Source organism: Echinops telfairi, unplaced genomic scaffold (genome assembly GCF_000313985.2).
Source record: "Echinops telfairi isolate 266 unplaced genomic scaffold, ASM31398v2 ScPeMD7_4048;HRSCAF=4782, whole genome shotgun sequence".
NCBI lineage: Eukaryota > Metazoa > Chordata > Mammalia > Afrosoricida > Tenrecidae > Echinops > Echinops telfairi.
The window spans coordinates 1,689,752-1,706,543 of record NW_022107947.1 but is presented as its reverse complement, the minus strand read 5'-3'; the positions used below and the strand labels follow the sequence as shown (position 1 = coordinate 1,706,543).

General features: G+C 41.5%; 1 protein-coding gene across 1 annotated transcript in view; it reads left to right on the top strand.

Annotated features, from left to right (window-relative positions):
- HERC1 (HECT and RLD domain containing E3 ubiquitin protein ligase family member 1) overlaps window positions 1-16,792 on the top strand; it is a 177,455-nt gene that overhangs the window by 140,989 nt on the left and 19,674 nt on the right. Inside the window, exons 58-67 of the mRNA XM_045294958.1 lie at window positions 1,314-1,460; window positions 1,856-1,957; window positions 3,231-3,404; window positions 7,278-7,571; window positions 8,639-8,704; window positions 8,829-8,954; window positions 9,797-9,935; window positions 11,327-11,508; window positions 12,369-12,524; window positions 13,317-13,439. Coding sequence (XP_045150893.1) covers window positions 1,314-1,460; window positions 1,856-1,957; window positions 3,231-3,404; window positions 7,278-7,571; window positions 8,639-8,704; window positions 8,829-8,954; window positions 9,797-9,935; window positions 11,327-11,508; window positions 12,369-12,524; window positions 13,317-13,439 — 1,509 coding nt within the window. The remainder of the gene's footprint in view (window positions 1-1,313; window positions 1,461-1,855; window positions 1,958-3,230; window positions 3,405-7,277; window positions 7,572-8,638; window positions 8,705-8,828; window positions 8,955-9,796; window positions 9,936-11,326; window positions 11,509-12,368; window positions 12,525-13,316; window positions 13,440-16,792) is intronic.

The following is a 16,792-nucleotide window of genomic DNA, read 5'->3' as shown; positions in this document are numbered from 1 at the left end:
ATCAGAACAAAAATCGTACTATAGTGAATGAGGGCGGGAGTGCAGAGTGGAGACCCAAAGCCCATTTGTAGGCCACTGGAGATCCCCTTACAGAGGGTTCTCGGTGGGGGGGTAGGGGGGGACGGGGGAGCAATCAGCCTCATGATAAATGGAGGGGGAAAGTTGAAGTTGCCAAGGACTTCATTGGATCACCAATCATCACCCATAGAATTCTTGGTGAAGAACCTAAGTGACCTTGGACAAATCTGCTGCAAAACACCACTTTAAATTGTACTTTAAAAAGAAAGATGCCGCTTCCACGACCGTGTGCCTGATCTTGCCACCCCATGCGTGCCCCTCCTCCCCTTGCTCCCAACAGAACAAAACAAAACATACTGCTATTGTGCTAGTGAGCTGGTTCTGCAACATAGCAGCTCTGTGTAGAGTTTCCAAGGCTGTCAGTCCACAGGAGCAGATGATCTCAACTTTCTTCCTTAGAGTGCCTGGTAGGTTTGGGCCACTGACCCAGTGGTTAGCAATCCAACACTTACTGACAGAACCAGCAGGGCTTTAGGAACTGACAGAACCCCGGGCCCGAAGCCATGATAGTTTCAGTTGCCTCATGAATGCAGTGAAAAGAGAAGATTGGAGGATAGTTGAGGCATTTTCATTATGGGGTTGATGAAGACTATGGACTATACCGTGGACTGCCAGAAGAACGAGCAAACCTGTCGGAAGAAGTACCACGTGAATGCACCTTAAAAGTGAGGATGGTGAGACTTGGTCTCATGTACTTCCAACATGTCATCAGGAGGGACCGGCCCTTAAAAAAGAGCATCATGCTTGGTAAGGGAGAAGGTCAGACGAAAATCAGACTCTGCAACACCAGTGGTTGCAACAATGGGCTCAAACGACAGTGGCTGCGGATGGCACGGAACTGAGCATTGTTTCATTGTGTTGTGCTGAGGGCCAGGACTGACTCAGTAGCCCTTAACAACAGAAATAACACAAAGTTCAAAATTAAAACGTTGGTTAAAAAGTGACAGTCAAAAATTCCCAGAGTTAATTTTGGAACTTACACCTTAGTCATTTCTGTCTGGTTTAAGAGTAGAAAATTAGCTTAGAGGTGTATCCAAAAAAGATAGAAGATAAAGACCAAATTGATTTATTTTTGTCAGTTTAATCAAGCTAACCATTATGAAGGAAGTTATTCTCTTCCCAGAGAATCATCAGTGGCATACAAAATATCCAAGAATGAATTGTAAATCTTGAGCCTATCTGATATATTTTGCTTTAATTTCAATAAAAGCTCTAAAAGTGAAAATTAATTACAGGATGGATTTAGAAAACCAACAGGGGCCAATTGTGTTTACCAGCTGCGAGGACACATCACCCCCGTCCGAACCGTTGCCTTTAGTTCTGATGGGTTAGCCCTGGTGTCTGGTGGACTCGGCGGGCTCATGAACATATGGTCTTTAAGGGTAAGAACATGGATTTTATTTATTTTTTTATGGATTTGATTTTATTAAGAAATTTTTTCTACATTACCTTAAATATATGCTGAAAATTAACCTAACTAAAACCCAGGATATATTTTATGTAATACGGTTAATAAAGTCTTGAATACTAAAGTAGCTCCTTTAAAAGCCTCTGCCATTTTAAATTTTGCTTATTGATGATAAATGTTTTTAATGTTATTTTGACTCTAGGGAATTGAATAATAGCCACATAATTGGATAGTGCTCAATTTAGATGAAGGGTGGATTTTAGAATGTAGTGCTTTTTAAATTAAAAAAAATTTTTTGAAGTACAAATTTAAAATGTAAATGATGTCTAAAGTTAAGTAATGGGTTCTGCTACACACATCTCATTTTAGGATGGCTCTGTCCTACAAACTGTGGTGATAGGCTCCGGGGCCATTCAGACCACAGTATGGATTCCGGAAGTCGGGGTAGCTGCTTGCTCAAATAGATCAAAGGTAATGCAATTGTATCCAATCATAGGGTAAAAGCTTGTAAACAATGTAATAAATCATTGTCTAAGTACCTCATTTTCCAGGGGAGATTATTGATATCTAGAGGGATTATTACTTTTTCTATTACGCCTAAAACTTTTGTGAAAGTAATTTTTGAGTGATTTCATCTCCATTGAAAGCTACAAAGTGGACTTTGACTTGCCATCAATTTTGAGATAGCATAAAACTATCTTAATATCGTTTTTTTCTAAAAATAGCCAAAGACAACCAAATCAAGTATAAAAGATTAATTTGAGTTTCAGATTTAATATTCAGTTAAAAACAAAACGAAAAAAAAAAACACCTTCCTATTCCCTGCTTTGAAGGAATTTTATGTTTTGGCATCATTCCCTGCAGCATTGCTTCTTGTAACCTTTTAAGTTTAGAATTGATGTGCTCCTGGGTTTACAGTTACGTGGTTAAATGGCATTAAAAGTAGAGCTATAAACTTACAAGAATAGTTGTACTGGCAGTAAATGGTGGCATCATCTTTTAGCCACTTAGGTGGCTTGTGTGTAATAAAGCACGGAGCCAGAGGTGGGCATGCTGCTTCACTTAGAGCTGTGTCACCTCGTAGACAGAAACTACCACTTCTAGTACAGGACTGGCAAACTTCTGAGACGCAAGAGCCAGGCCTGTCCCTCTCAATTATATTTTTACAAACAAATCAGAGTCTCATGTATGTACTGAAACCACACATGGCTGACATGGCCTGCAGTTCTCAGTTTGCCAACCCCTGCTACAGAATCTGGGCGACCTCCTCAGTGTTTTGAAATATGCTGGATCCCTTGTCCTATCAAACAAACAGCAAACCCACTGCCTCTGAGTGAATTCCAACGTAGTAGAGCGACCCTGTCATATGGAGGAGAACTGCTGCTCGGCAGTTTCCAAGGCTAAGTCTTTATCAGAGCAGAATGCCTCATGCTATTAAAAACTGGTGGGTTTGAACCAACAACCTGACAGTGGGCAGCACAACTTTTACCTCACCTGGCTTCTTCCTAGTCCTACAAGCCTCTTGAAATAGTTAACAGTGTCTCTGTAAATAAGCTAGCCCCAGGTAGTTTACATATTTTATGGTTATCTCTTATTCTCTCATTTTAAACAAAGTTTAGGATGTTTTAAAATTCATAGACATTAAGTATATAGCATAGAATGTCAAAAAAGCAAAAATATTTCTTGCAATTAAATATCTCAATTTAAACAAGCATACCATGTGGCATGATTTGTTTTCAACCAGGACGTTTTGGTGGTGAATTGTACAGCAGAGTGGGCTGCTGCCAATCACGTCTTGGCAACCTGTAGGACAGCGCTGAAACAGCAGGGTATTCTGGGATTAAACATGGCTCCCTGCATGAGAGCATTTCTAGAGCGGCTACCCATGATGCTTCAGGAGCAGTATGCCTATGAAAAGGTAACTCATTGTACTCACACCTGGAGAGCCTTAGGTGCCTGCTGTTTGAGGATTTGAATTATAGTATTGACGATTGATGTTACTCCTTGAGAGCATAAGGTTTGAGGAAAAATAATGAGGTTCTTTGGGCAAAATCAAACAAAGAGAGAAAGTTATGTGTCAAACAGTTCAGTAATTCTAAACCTATTTTCACGGGAGCAAAATAAGAAAGCCCAGCTCTTAAACAACTTAAAATGCTTGGCCTCCAAGAAAAAGGCCTTCCTTTTTCTGACCTATATGTCCTTTTTTGTATAGCTTTGTGTAGAGTGTGGATATGCCTTGTTGTTGCTAGCTCCCTTCAAGTCAGTTCCAACTCGTGGTGACCTTGTCTACAGCAGAACAAAGACTTTGCCACTGCCCAGTCTCAAGCACTGCTCACAATTGTTCTTATGTTTGAGCGCATTGTGCAGCCACTGTGTCAATCCACCTTGACAAGGGCCTTCCTCTTTTTCACTGCTCCTCTGCCTAACCAAGCATGATGTCCTTCTTAAGGGATTGGTCTCCCCTGACAACATGTCTAAAGTACGTGAGACAAAGTCTTACCATCCTTGCTGCTAAGGAACATTCTGGCTATACTTCTTCCAAGACAGACTTGTTTGTTCCTTTAGTAGTCCATGATACTTTCTGTAGTCTTCTCCAGCGCCACAATTCAAATGCATTGATGACGCTATAGTCTTCCTTCTCAAATGCCCAACTAGCACATGCCTATGAGGGGATTGAAAATACCAGGGTTGGAATCTTCAAAGAAACACCCTTGCTTTTTAGCACTTTGGAGGGGTCTTGTGCAGCAGATTTGCCAATTCAGTACCGGTATTTGGTCTCCTGATTGCTGTTTCCAAGGGCATTGAGTGTGGCTGCAAGTGAGATGAAATCTTTGACAGTTCAGTCTTCTCCATTTCGCTCTGTAATGGTTTCACCTATTGTGCTTCCAGTGTGAGGATGTTGGTTTTATTTGCATTGAGTTATAATCTATACTGAAAGCTTCAATCCTTGATCTTCATCAACAAGTGCTTCAAGTCTTCCTAAATGTCAGGTTGTTAGTAAGCCTTCCTCCAATCCTGATTCAGCATTCTTCATATAATCTAGCTTCTCTGATGATTTCTACAGTATACCGTTTGAATGAGTGATGAAAGGATACAACTCTGACACACACCTTTCCTGATTTTAGACCATACAGTATCCCCTTGTTCTATTTGCACACTACCTCTTGATCCGTGTTCTGGTTCTGCATGAGCACATAGTGGATTTCCCATTCCTTTCAAGATTGTCCATAGTTTGTTATGATGCCTTTAGTGAAATGTCTTTGCATGGTCAATAAGGCAAGTAAGCATCGTTCTGGTATTCTCTGACATCAACAATAATATCCCTTGATTTGAGTAGAATAGTGAATATCTTCTCCAGTAAACCCTTATGGGACACGCAAGGGTGAACTAGTTGTCTTCATTGCCTGTTCTCAAGTCAGCTCTGATGGTGATTCCCTGCTTTTAAAAGTCAAACTGCTCCATAGGATTTTCTTAACTGCAATCTTTTTTGTTGTTTTTTTTAATAATTTTGTTGGGGGCTCTTAACAGCTCTTATCACAATCCATACATATATCCTTTATGTCAAGCACATTTGTACATATGTTTCCATCATCCTTTTAAAAAACATTTTCTCCCACATGAAAAAAGCACACCAGCCTGTGTGATCATGAGGTGCTGAAGGGATTAGTTATCAGGCATCAAAGAACAAAAAATCATATCATTGTCTGCTCACCTCCATGATACGATCGCTGAAGACAAATGGGTGCATAAGCAAATGTGGTGAAGAAAGCTGATGGTGCCAGGCTATCAAAAGATATAGCATCTGGGGTCTTAAAGGCTTGAAGGTAAACAAGTGGCCATCTAGCTGAGAAGCAACAAAGCCCACATGGAAGAAGCACACCAGCCTCTGTGATCATGACATGTTGAGGAGATCAGGTATCAGGCATCAAAGAAGAAAATATCATATCATTGTGAATGAAGGGGGGTGCAGAGTGGAGACGCAAAGCCCATCTGTAGGCAACTGAACATCCCCTTATGGAAGGGTCGTGGGGAGGAGATGAGCCAGTTAGGGTGCATTGTAGCAATGATGAAACATACAGCTTTCCTCTAGTTCTTAAATGCTTCCTCCCCACCCACTGTCATGATCCCAATTCTACCGTACAAATCTGACTAGACCAGAGCATGTACACTGGTACAGATAGGAACTGGAATCCAGGGCAGATGATCCCTTCAGGACTAGTGGTAAGAGTGGCAATACCGGGAGGGTGGAGAGTGGGTGGGGTGGAAAGGGGGAACCGATTATAAGAATCTACCTATAACCTCTTACCTAGGGGATGGACAACAGAAACGTGGGTGAAGGGAGACATCGGACAGGGCAAGATATGACAAAATAATAATTTATAAATTATCAAGGGTTTATGAGGGAGGTGGGAGCAGGGAGGGAGAGGAAAAAATGAGCTGATGCCAGGGGCTTAAGTGGAGAGCAAATGTTTTGAAAATGATAAAGGCAACGAATGTACAAATGTGCTTTACACAATTGCTGTATGTATGGATTGTGATAAGAGTTGTATGAGCCCCCGATAAAATGATTTAAAAAAAACAAAACATTTTTTTTCTACTTGAGCTATTGGTATCAGCTCATTTTTTTTACCCTCTCCCACCCTCTCTCCCTCATTATCCCTTGCTAACTTTTTTCCCCCTGTAATCCTTATGGAAGCATTATATACCAAGTTTTTCCCCCCTAGCACTATAGGTGGGTTGGAATTATGGAATTTGGATCTCAGTTGAGTACTTAAGTGGCCAATCTGTCTTCCAGCCTCAGTAGTCAAAGTGTGCTATTCCTGTGCAGAATTATTCTTTTTTTTTTTTAATGGTATCTCATGGTTGCTCTTTTAAAAAACAAAGCAAAACAACAAAAACAAACGTTGTATTGGGAGCTCTTCAGTAGCATGACATTCCACTGTTCAGTCACACCAAGCAGTATTACACCATTGCCGCCACAGTCAGTTTCAGAACACTCCTTTCTTCTTGAACTTCTGGATATCAATTTCCATTTGGTCCCTCTCCCTGCCCCACCATACCCCCCAGGAACCCTTTTTCTTCTCTTTTTCTGAGTCTTGCACGATCCTATTTATCCGTTCACATGCAATTCTGTTCAGTCTACACAGAATGTTTGTGTTTTCTGCTCTGGTTCTTGTCAAACTGTTAATATGAGGAGGCTTCAAAAAGTTTGTGGGGAAAATTATTCTTTTAATCCATCTCTTCCATGAACTTTTTGAAGCCCCCTTGTAACAATCACAGTTAATTTCACAGCCTCGTATGCTCAGGTTTTCTTTTCTGAAGCACTCAGTCTCTGAGTTGCTTTCCAAACACTAGGGAGTGCCAAGGAAGAATTGCCTTGGTGCCTATAGAGTTCTCCTTCGTTGAGGAGAAAACCAGGGAATGTGACTAAGTTGCTTTTTGTCCACTTTCTTTTTCGTTCTTTGTGTTTTAATGGGGAAAAATTATAATGAAAATATACTAAATGCATTGTGATATCCTAGATTAGGTACTAAAGGGAAAACTTAGGAAAACTGGGCAATTCCAAAATAAGTCTATGGTTTAGTTAATATTCTTGTCCCAGTGTTAATTTCTTCCCTTTTGAGAAATGTACCATGGTTATATAGGATGTGAACATGAGAGAAGGCTGGGTAAATTGTAAGTAGTTTAAAAGTAAGCCTTTTTTAAAAAGATAACTTAAAAACTATGCAGTATGCAAATCTGGAGTGTTTGGCACAGCTCTTTATCAATGCTTCCTTGCATTTTCCTTCAGCCTCATGTGGTTTGTGGTGACCAGCTTGTTCACAGCCCCTACATGCAGTGCCTGGCTTCCCTTGCTGTGGGACTTCATCTGGATCAGCCCTTGTGTAACCCTCCAGTGCCACCACATCATCAGCACTGCCTCCCTGACCCCGCTTCCTGGAATCCAAATGAGTGGGCCTGGTTAGAATGTTTCTCAACCACCATAAAAGCTGCTGAGGCCCTAACCAACGGTGCACAGTTTCCAGAATCTTTTACTGTTCCTGATCTAGAGCCTGTTCCAGAGGATGAGCTCGTTTTCCTAATGGTAAATGTTATAAGAACAGCTGTTGTGTTCATACTGGTGTGGGCTCATTAGTAAACCCTCAATAAATATTTGTGAGCTTAATTTGTTAGAAGCACAACATTTAAACAATTAGAAAATATTTTTGCTCTCAGTTAATCATTTTCAATTTGATAATTGGCCTCTGTTGCCAGGGGTTGATTAGGTGTGACCTAGGTAGCTTTTGTAAAATGTTGTGGTTCTCAGTAACAGGGTCTCATATTTTTCCCCTTTCTGTTCTTCACAGGTGCCTTGTTTAGTGCCTTATTACTGTCTATTTTAGCATCTTTTCCTGGTCACCTTGTGTGAGGCTTACGCCACAGAGATTCTAAATTATTTGGCACATCAATCATGTTTTTGATCAGTACCAAACAAGAATAATATGTATAAAAGAGTATGTCAGTCACCATTCTTCCCATGAGTTTTGAGTGCCTGGCTGTGGAAACTTTTGTAGATGAAATGCTTACCAACACCCATCTCACAGTCCCTCTACCCATATAATTTAGGGGGCTGCAAAGAGGTTGTGGAAAATTCCATTTTCCACAAACTTCATGAAGCTCCCTCTTATATATACTTTTGAATATTTAATTATAAATTCAATATAAAACAAAATACAGATAGGACTTGAAGGAAGGAAATTATCTAAATATAAAATATTTTAATCAGGATGAACCCTTCTGAACCCATTTGGTCCAACTCTGTCATTTTGTAGATGAGGAAACTAAAGTCCATAAAGCTGTGAAGTGACTTCCTCATAGCCTTCCAGTGAGATTATGGGGGCCATGGCTTCCCCTACATGTGCCTCTGCACTTGAGGTTATACAGCATAAATGATTTCATTTCAATCACCAGTTCTATATTGATCATAATAGTGGAAGTTTATAATAAAGGGAAATGTTAACAGTGCAGAAAACCAAGTTTATCTCCACTGTAAAACTGCTCGTACTATCTGGGAATCTTACCAGGCTCTTTGGGGGAAGAAGACTTAGTTGTCAGTTGAGAACAGATAAAATCTTGACTGCAGGACTGACCCTATTGTGTGTCCTCTCACAGGATAACAGTAAATGGATCAATGGCATGGATGAACAGATTATGTCTTGGGCAACTTCAAGACCTGAGGTCAGTAAAGATGAAGAGCATTCTGCGGTGGCTCTCAGTAAATCTTTTGCTTTGATACATGCTGATAGCACATGCTTCTTTGAATGAGGATTTGAAGCTAATAGAGATGACTGTGGTTTTCTAGGACTGGCACCTAGGAGGTAAATGTGATGTCTACCTGTGGGGTGCCGGCAGACATGGGCAGCTGGCAGAAGCTGGAAGGAATGTACTGGTACCTGCAGCAGCTCCCTCGTTCTCACAGGCTCAGCAGGTAACTGGGTAAAGAAAGGGGGAAAAAAACCTTTGAGAACTGGAAATTTTAATTCCCTGACTATCAGTGACTTGCTGTGAGACAAAATGTAGCCATTTCGTAGTCTCTGATGAGGACTCACTGAAGCAAATTCAGGATGGATAGCTTCCAAATACGTTTCATTGGGCTTAAGAAAGGCACACACAAGCTCCTAAATCTAGCTGACTTCAAAGTATATGGATTAATATGAGGCATCAGGCCTGCCCAGCACATACTTCTAGAAGTTTAAGATGGTCATTCAATGATTCTTTTTTTGAAGCCATAAATTTCCCAGGATCTGTAGCCATATACCATTGGCACCAGACTCCCTTCCCAAACACACACATTTGAATTCAAGATGTACTCTTATTTCCAAACGTCTCTTAAAGTTGCTTCTTTGTCTTATCTTTCACAACCTCAGTAAGTACAAGAACACACACATATTTTTTGAGTATGTCCCCTCCAGCTTCTACTTCTTAATGACTTATGTCCCCATCACCTTTTCTCTTCTTTTATCTACTTTGTCATTAATGTTATTTTTTAAACTCCACACAGTTGACTGAAAGAAATCCTTGTATTTAGTATGGTTCTAAATTATCTTAAATGATCAGGTGAGCTTTACATATCTCTTGCTTAAGTAAGCAGTTTTATAATCATTAAGGTCTTATTAAGACCCCATAGGTATTTTAGTCCTCCTTTAGGGAAAGGATAAAGTAGCTAATAAAAATAATCTTAAATATTGCTTGAGTCATTTCACATTTTGGGCTATAAAAGTATATGATAAAACATGATATATCATATTTAATTGTGTGTTTCTATACTAGGTCATATGTGGTCAGAATTGCACCTTTGTCACCCAGGCCAATGGTACAGTTCTGGCTTGTGGGGAAGGAAGTTATGGCAGATTAGGACAAGGAAACTCAGATGATCTTCATGTGCTGACAGTTATTTCAGCCGTACAAGGTAAAGTCTCCAAGTATAAACTCGTTGGGATTAGGCTCTGCCTTCAGGAGTGTTTGCTCCTGTTGGAACGTCTCTCATACCTTTGCTAGATAAAATCAAGATTTTTACTTACATTTGAATCTTCTCATCAATCTAAGCTATGATGTAGTTTAGGCATGTATATAACCTTAATTTTAGTGTTTTTAACTATGTTCCTTTGTAAGGTATTTATCATGGCAATGCTACAATATCATATATAAATAGCTATTTTTGAGATTCCCTGTGTTAGTCCTGGTTGGCTAGAGAAATAAATCCAGAGACACTTATTTATAAGAAAAAGCTTTATATCCAAGAGAACATCCCAGCCCAGTCCATATCAAGGTCATAAGTCCACTGCTAGTCCATAAATTCCTCAGACTCATGCAGCACACGCAGTGATGCAAAATGCGGGAAGATCACAGGCCAGTGGATGCAAAGTCTTGTGGGTCCGGTGGCAGTGGAAGCATCAGAGCTCTCACAGGTCTCAGTGTGGCTCCATGTGGCTTGTCAGTAGGAAGGTGAAAGCAGAAAGATGGGAAGGCCTGCCTCCAGAGAGCCATGTATCTCAGTTGCTCTGCAGTCATGCTGTAACCTGATAGACAGGCTAAAGTCCACCCACATGTTTCTACAGGAGCCATGTTGACACCAAAAATCCTAACTATCACATTCACTGAGATTATAAACACATGCTTCAAAATTGGGGAAACTGTAATTAAGCAACTATTAATGGAAGTAGCATCATACACATGTTTCATTAAAGATAACTTTATACAGAAATATGCAAGCATACTGATGACTTTGGAGGGCATCTCAGTGAAGTGTTCTCTGGGACTTAGAAGGAACAGCTCTAGAGGAACCTCTGCAGGAGCCCCACTTGTTCCTTCGACGAGGACTCCTACTGGCCCTGGAAGAGCAGAGGGTTTTTAAAATGAGGCTACAAGTAACAATGACTCCAGGAAAAATCCTCTTCCTGGAGATAAAGCTGTGAAGAGCACAGGAGTGAGGACGGGGCCCTAGGTTGGGTTCCTATTCACTTCCACTACCACTAGGACCTCACACAAGTTGCCTGATCTTTTTGTGACTCAGTTTCCATGATTGTAAAAGTGAGGATGATAGTAGTATCTACCTGGTGGCTTCTTTGTAAAAATAAAAAATGAGGTGGGCCACGGGAAGTTTTTTATAGGAGTGCCTGGGAGCATATTCTTTGAGGACTTTAACTACCACTATCATCCTCTTAATCTGCTAGTTTATAGCTACACATTTGCTTCAATGTAAAGACCTCTTTCTTTTGTGTTAAGTACTGTACTCTCTAGGAGCTCTGAGGGGGGGTTTTAATAGTCTGTAACCTCTGTTGGTTTTCTGCTCTGTTTCAGGCTTTGTAGTGACCCAGCTGGTGACTTCCTGTGGTTCTGATGGACACTCAATGGCCCTGACTGAGAGCGGGGAGGTCTTTAGCTGGGGAGATGGTGACTATGGAAAACTTGGCCATGGGAACAGTGACAGGCAACGACGACCCAGGCAGATCGAGGCATTACAAGGAGAAGAAGTGGTTCAGGTCAGGCAGGACGTGGAGAAGTTTGCCTTGTAGTATAAATAAGTACCATAGTTATTAAATGCCAAATCCCACTTCATAACATCCCTAGAGGATAGAGTTGGTCTGCCCTGTAGGGTTTCTGAAGCTGTAGGTTTTATGGAAAGAGATTGCATTATCTTCCTCCCACAGAATGGCTGGTGAACTTGACTATCTTCCTTTTAGTTGGCAGGCAGCACTTAGCCTGTTGTACCACCAGGGCTTCTTACCTGTTAGATGGGTTCTTAAATTGAGAAAAGGAAAATAATGAAGTCTATCACAGCCATTGTATAAGAGGAGAATGACTTTTTTGTTCATGGTCATTCTTGAACTTGTCAGAAGTTTGAATAGACTCTAGTGTTAGAATTGACTCTTTTTTCCTCAGCCAGCTGGTTGGCCCAGGCTGGGGTGCTGGAAGAAACACTATGGGGTTTAGTTTCTGACGCCCAGTTCTTGCTACGTGGATCAATAGAAGGCTTTGTTTTCAGTCTATCATTATTTACAAACTGTGCACTCATGGGAATTTTCTAAAAACTAATAGTGATCTAAAATCATATTGTAAAATTGCATAGGGCTTCAGCATTTATATGTTATTTAGTTCCTAACCCATAGTTTGTGTAGTTGGGTCACCTGTACACAGCTGGGCAGTAGCAACAGTTCTTCCAAGATAATGCTGCTTAGACTAGACTTCCTAAGAGAGGGCCACTTGGACAGACACAATATATTGAGTTGTGATTAATGAGTTTATTTTAAGTTTACTATTTATTAACAGCAAGGCGTTCTTTTTACCTTTTTGTTTAAAAAATACACATACAAAAAAACCCTCTCCCTTGTTCTGTCTGTAGATGTCATGTGGCTTCAAGCACTCTGCGGTGGTAACTTCAGATGGCAAACTGTTTACTTTTGGGAATGGTGACTACGGTCGTCTGGGTCTTGGAAACACCTCGAACAAAAAACTTCCAGAGAGGGTGACTGCGTTGGAGGGATACCAGATTGGACAGGCATGGACCAAGTCACTACTGTGCTCTATCTGCCCTTCCTTTCCTCTCTCTCTTTTTCCTTCCTTTCCTATCTCTTGTTTGCACTCAAACACTCTGAGGAAATTGGGACCACCAGTTGTCCTTAATTTTGTGTGAATTTTATGTGAATTACTTGATAGAATTTTCAACAGTTTTTTCTCAATATGACAATTCCTATTTGAAGTCAACTGTCATAAATAAACAAGGGGGGAAATCCCCTTAATTGAGAACATGAATATTTAAAACACTCGCTCCATGATGTGCCAGTGCATTGTGCTGTAAAGCCTGTGAGCGATAGTGACTTTCTGGCTGCTCTGTGGTAGCCCTGAGTCGGATGCTAAATTGCAGTCTCACTGGTAGCTTGAGCTCTGCCGGCTGCCTTGGTTGTCCTTATCCTGCACACATTGAGAGTATGTCTCACATGGATCTATTTCTTTGTATTTTTCTACATCATTTTTTACTTTAGATTGTCTGCTGCTGTGAATGTATAACTTGGATTAGTATATCTTTTGCCCCTACCTTTTGTGCCCTATAACTGTGAGTTAACCACAGGCACTGGGAGGATTTTACTTTGAAGAAAGCAAATTTTTTAAATGTGTAGAAATTAGGAATTAGTTCTATATTTTGACTAATAATGTGTCAACAGCCTTGAAGTCAGTAAAAAAACATTGGCCACCTGGCCACATTTTTCACAAATGTGGAAAAAACCCCTCTCAGAAACTGTGTTTTTAGGGCTTGTGATTTGCTGTGCTGAAACCCCTGTCATTTCTCCAGGTGGCTTGTGGGTTAAACCACACTTTGGCGGTGTCAGCAGACGGCTCTATGGTGTGGGCTTTTGGAGATGGAGACTATGGAAAGCTAGGCTTAGGAAATTCCACGGCAAAATCGTCACCTCAGGTCAGTATTCTCTTTCATCTGTATTTTCAGACTGCTTACATCATTTTGATATATGTCGGTCCGTTTTTTTTCTTTTATTATTATTATTATTATTTTTTTAAATCATTTTATTAGGGGCTCATACAACTCTTATCACAATCCATACATGCATCAGTTGTGTAAAGCACATTTGTACATTCATTGCCCTCATCATTCTCAAAACATTTCCTCTCCACTTAAGCCCCCAGCATTAGGTCCTCATTTTCCCCCTCCCTCCCCGCTCCCCGCTCCCTCGTGAGCCCTTGATAATTTATAAATTATTATTTTGTCATATCTTGCCCTGTCCAACGTCTCCCTTGACCCACTTTTCTGTTGTCCATCCCCCAGGGAGGGAGTCACATATAGTTCCTTATAATCGGTTCCCTCTTTCCAACCCACTCTCCCTCTACCCTCCCTGTATTGCCACTCACACCACTGTTCCTGAAGGGGTCATCCGCCCTGGATTCCCTGTCTTTCCAGTTCCTATCTGTACCAGTGTACATCCTCTGGTCTAGCCAGACTTGCAAGGTAGAATTCGTATCATGATAGTGGGGGTGGGGAGGAAGCATTTAGGAACTCGAGGAAAGTTGTGTTTTTTTATCATTGCTACATCACACCCTGACTGGCTCATCTCCTCCCTGAGGCCCCTCTGCAAGGGGATGTCCAGTGGCCTACTAATGGGCTTTGGGTCTCCACTGCGCGCTCCCCCCATCATTCACTATGATAAGATTTTTTTGTTCTGATGATGCCTTACACCTGATCCCTTCAACACCTGGTGATCGCATAGGCTGGTGTGATTCTTCCATGTGGGCTTTGTTGCTTCTGAGTTTGATGGCAGCTTGATTACCTTCAAGCCTTTAAGACCTCAGATGCTTTATCTTTTGATAGCCGGGCACCATCTGCTTTCTTCACTACATTTGCTCACGCACCCATTTGTCTTCAGTGATCGTGTCGTAAAGGTGATCATCATGCAATGCCAGGTTAATAGAACAAAGTTCTTGTGTTGAGGGAGTACTGGAGTGGAGGCCCAATGTCCATCTGCTACCTTAATATTAAACCTATAAATATATGCACATAGATCTATTTCCCCATCATCATGTATAAATATATTTACATATGTACATGTCTGTATTTAAACCTCTGTAAATGCCATTTGCCTCCTAGTTCTTTCCTCTATTTCCTTTTACTTTCCTCTTGTCCCACTGTCATGCTCAGTCTTCATTTGGGTTTCAGTAATTCCTCTCGGTTACATTGCCCTAGATCAAGCCCTACCAGGCATCCTACACCCTCCTCGCCATCCATTTTAGATCACTAGTTCCTGGGTTTGTTAACACCCACTTCCTTTCCCCAGCCTCCCCTGCGGGCCCCCACTCCCCCCAGCCATCGGTCCTGTTGTTTTCTCCTCCAGATCGTTTATTCCGCCTATCTTATCTAGATAGACCAGCAGAGATAATAGTATGCACAAAAAACAATGCAGAGCAAAATAAAGTAACAAAACAACAACAACAAAAAGAAAAGCCTGTAAATAGTTAAGGTCTGTTGGTTGACCTTTAGGAGTGTTCTCCAGTCAAATCTGGTGGGGTGCCACGCCCTGGCCCCAAAGTTGTATTTTTGGTATTTGTTGGGGACTTCGCTGCTCTGCTCTCCTTGCTGTTCCGTTGCACACCCTTAGTGTGTCTCCTCAGTGTGGTGGGGTCAGATCAGGCACAGTTCCCGCACTGTGTCTCCAGTGTTGTCCCCTGTAGGGCCGTGGGTCAGTGAGGGACGTCGTGTCTCATAATGGGGCCAGCCATTTGGTCCTCTCAGTGTATTGGCTGCTCTGGGCAGGAATATTGTCCTCAGGGCCTGGTGGGTCAGGATGTGCTCCACTCTCTTCCTCCCCTTTCATTTGCTCCTGTGTGCTTTGATCAGACATGTCCCTCTCCTTGAGTTGTAGCTTTAGTGCTGTCCTCTGAAGTGAATTCTTCTGCTGGGAGGCGGGCTGTCCGTGTAGTTGGGATTGGAGCTGGCCCCTCAGACCTCTCTATTGGTTCTCTCATATCAAATTTCACCATAGAAATGGTTGTATTATATGGAACTCATCATGGAGGTGATAATGTCTATTACATAATGGAAGAGCAATCAATCCAGTGCCAAACCAGTGAGAATCATAGCCAAGTTGATAACATTAAAATTCACCCCTCTAAAAGATAAAAACATCAAACTGAAAGACAAGCTCATGACTTTTTCATGATCTTGCAGTGTTCTTTAAAAAGCCAGGGGCTCCCACCATGAGGCCTAGAAGTTCAGGTAGTGGGCTGAGCGGCAGCAGCCAGGCAACCCAGCTTCGAGAAAACTTTTGATCCCCTAGTGTCCACAGGTATCTGGCAGGTACCCTCCCCACAGCCACGATGTCCAAAAGGAATGTCAGCTCTGCCGAAGAGGTGGTGAGGGAGCCCAAGAGGTTGTCAGTGAGACCTGAAACCTGCCAAAGTGGCGTCATAAACCCAAAAAAGCATCCAGGAAAGATAAATCTTCAGACAAAAAAGTGTGAGCAAAGGAGAAAGGGGCAACAAAGGTAAACAGCTGAAATAGCTAAGTAAGAAACTAAAGGTTTATCTGCCGAAAATGGAGCCATGAACAATGAGGAGAGTTCGTACTCTGATGAAGCAGGTGATAAAGAAGCCAAATCTGATTAATGCTTATCTGCCTTATCAGTGGGCCCTGTTATCTTCCTTCCTGTGCAACAAAGAGGAATATTGTATCAACTATTAGTAGCTCTAGGAACACTTTCAGATAGCGACTCAGAGACTAAAGGACAAGGTAGAACTGCTCCTATGAATTTCCAAGACTGTGACTGTTCACTGGAGTAGCAAGCCCTGTCCTCTGCAGAGTGGGTGGTGGTTTCAAACTGTGGACCCTGGTTATCATCGCCAACGTGTAACCACTAAGCCACCAGGACTACCATTAGAAACACTTTCAAAGAGGAGAAAATCCCACTTCATCCCACCACCACCCCCTTTTTAATGTAAATGCTGTTTTAAAGAAATAAGGTCATTTACTCAGTTTATTTTTTTGATACAACCAGAAAATAGTGGGATATTGAATTGTGGGAAGATTTGACCATCTTGGGTGTCAACTTAACATTCCATGGGGTTAGGGGTGGGGGGTGGGGTTGTATACCTAATACAGAAGCTACTTAATGGCAGTTTGGAGTCGCTGTCATGCATTTGTATGACTTGAACATTTATAATTTTGTTTCTATGTTTTAAAAAAAAATTTATCAATTGGCATTAATGCATATATCAAATCTTTCCATAGTTTAATCACATCCAGCAGAATTATACATTTACTCC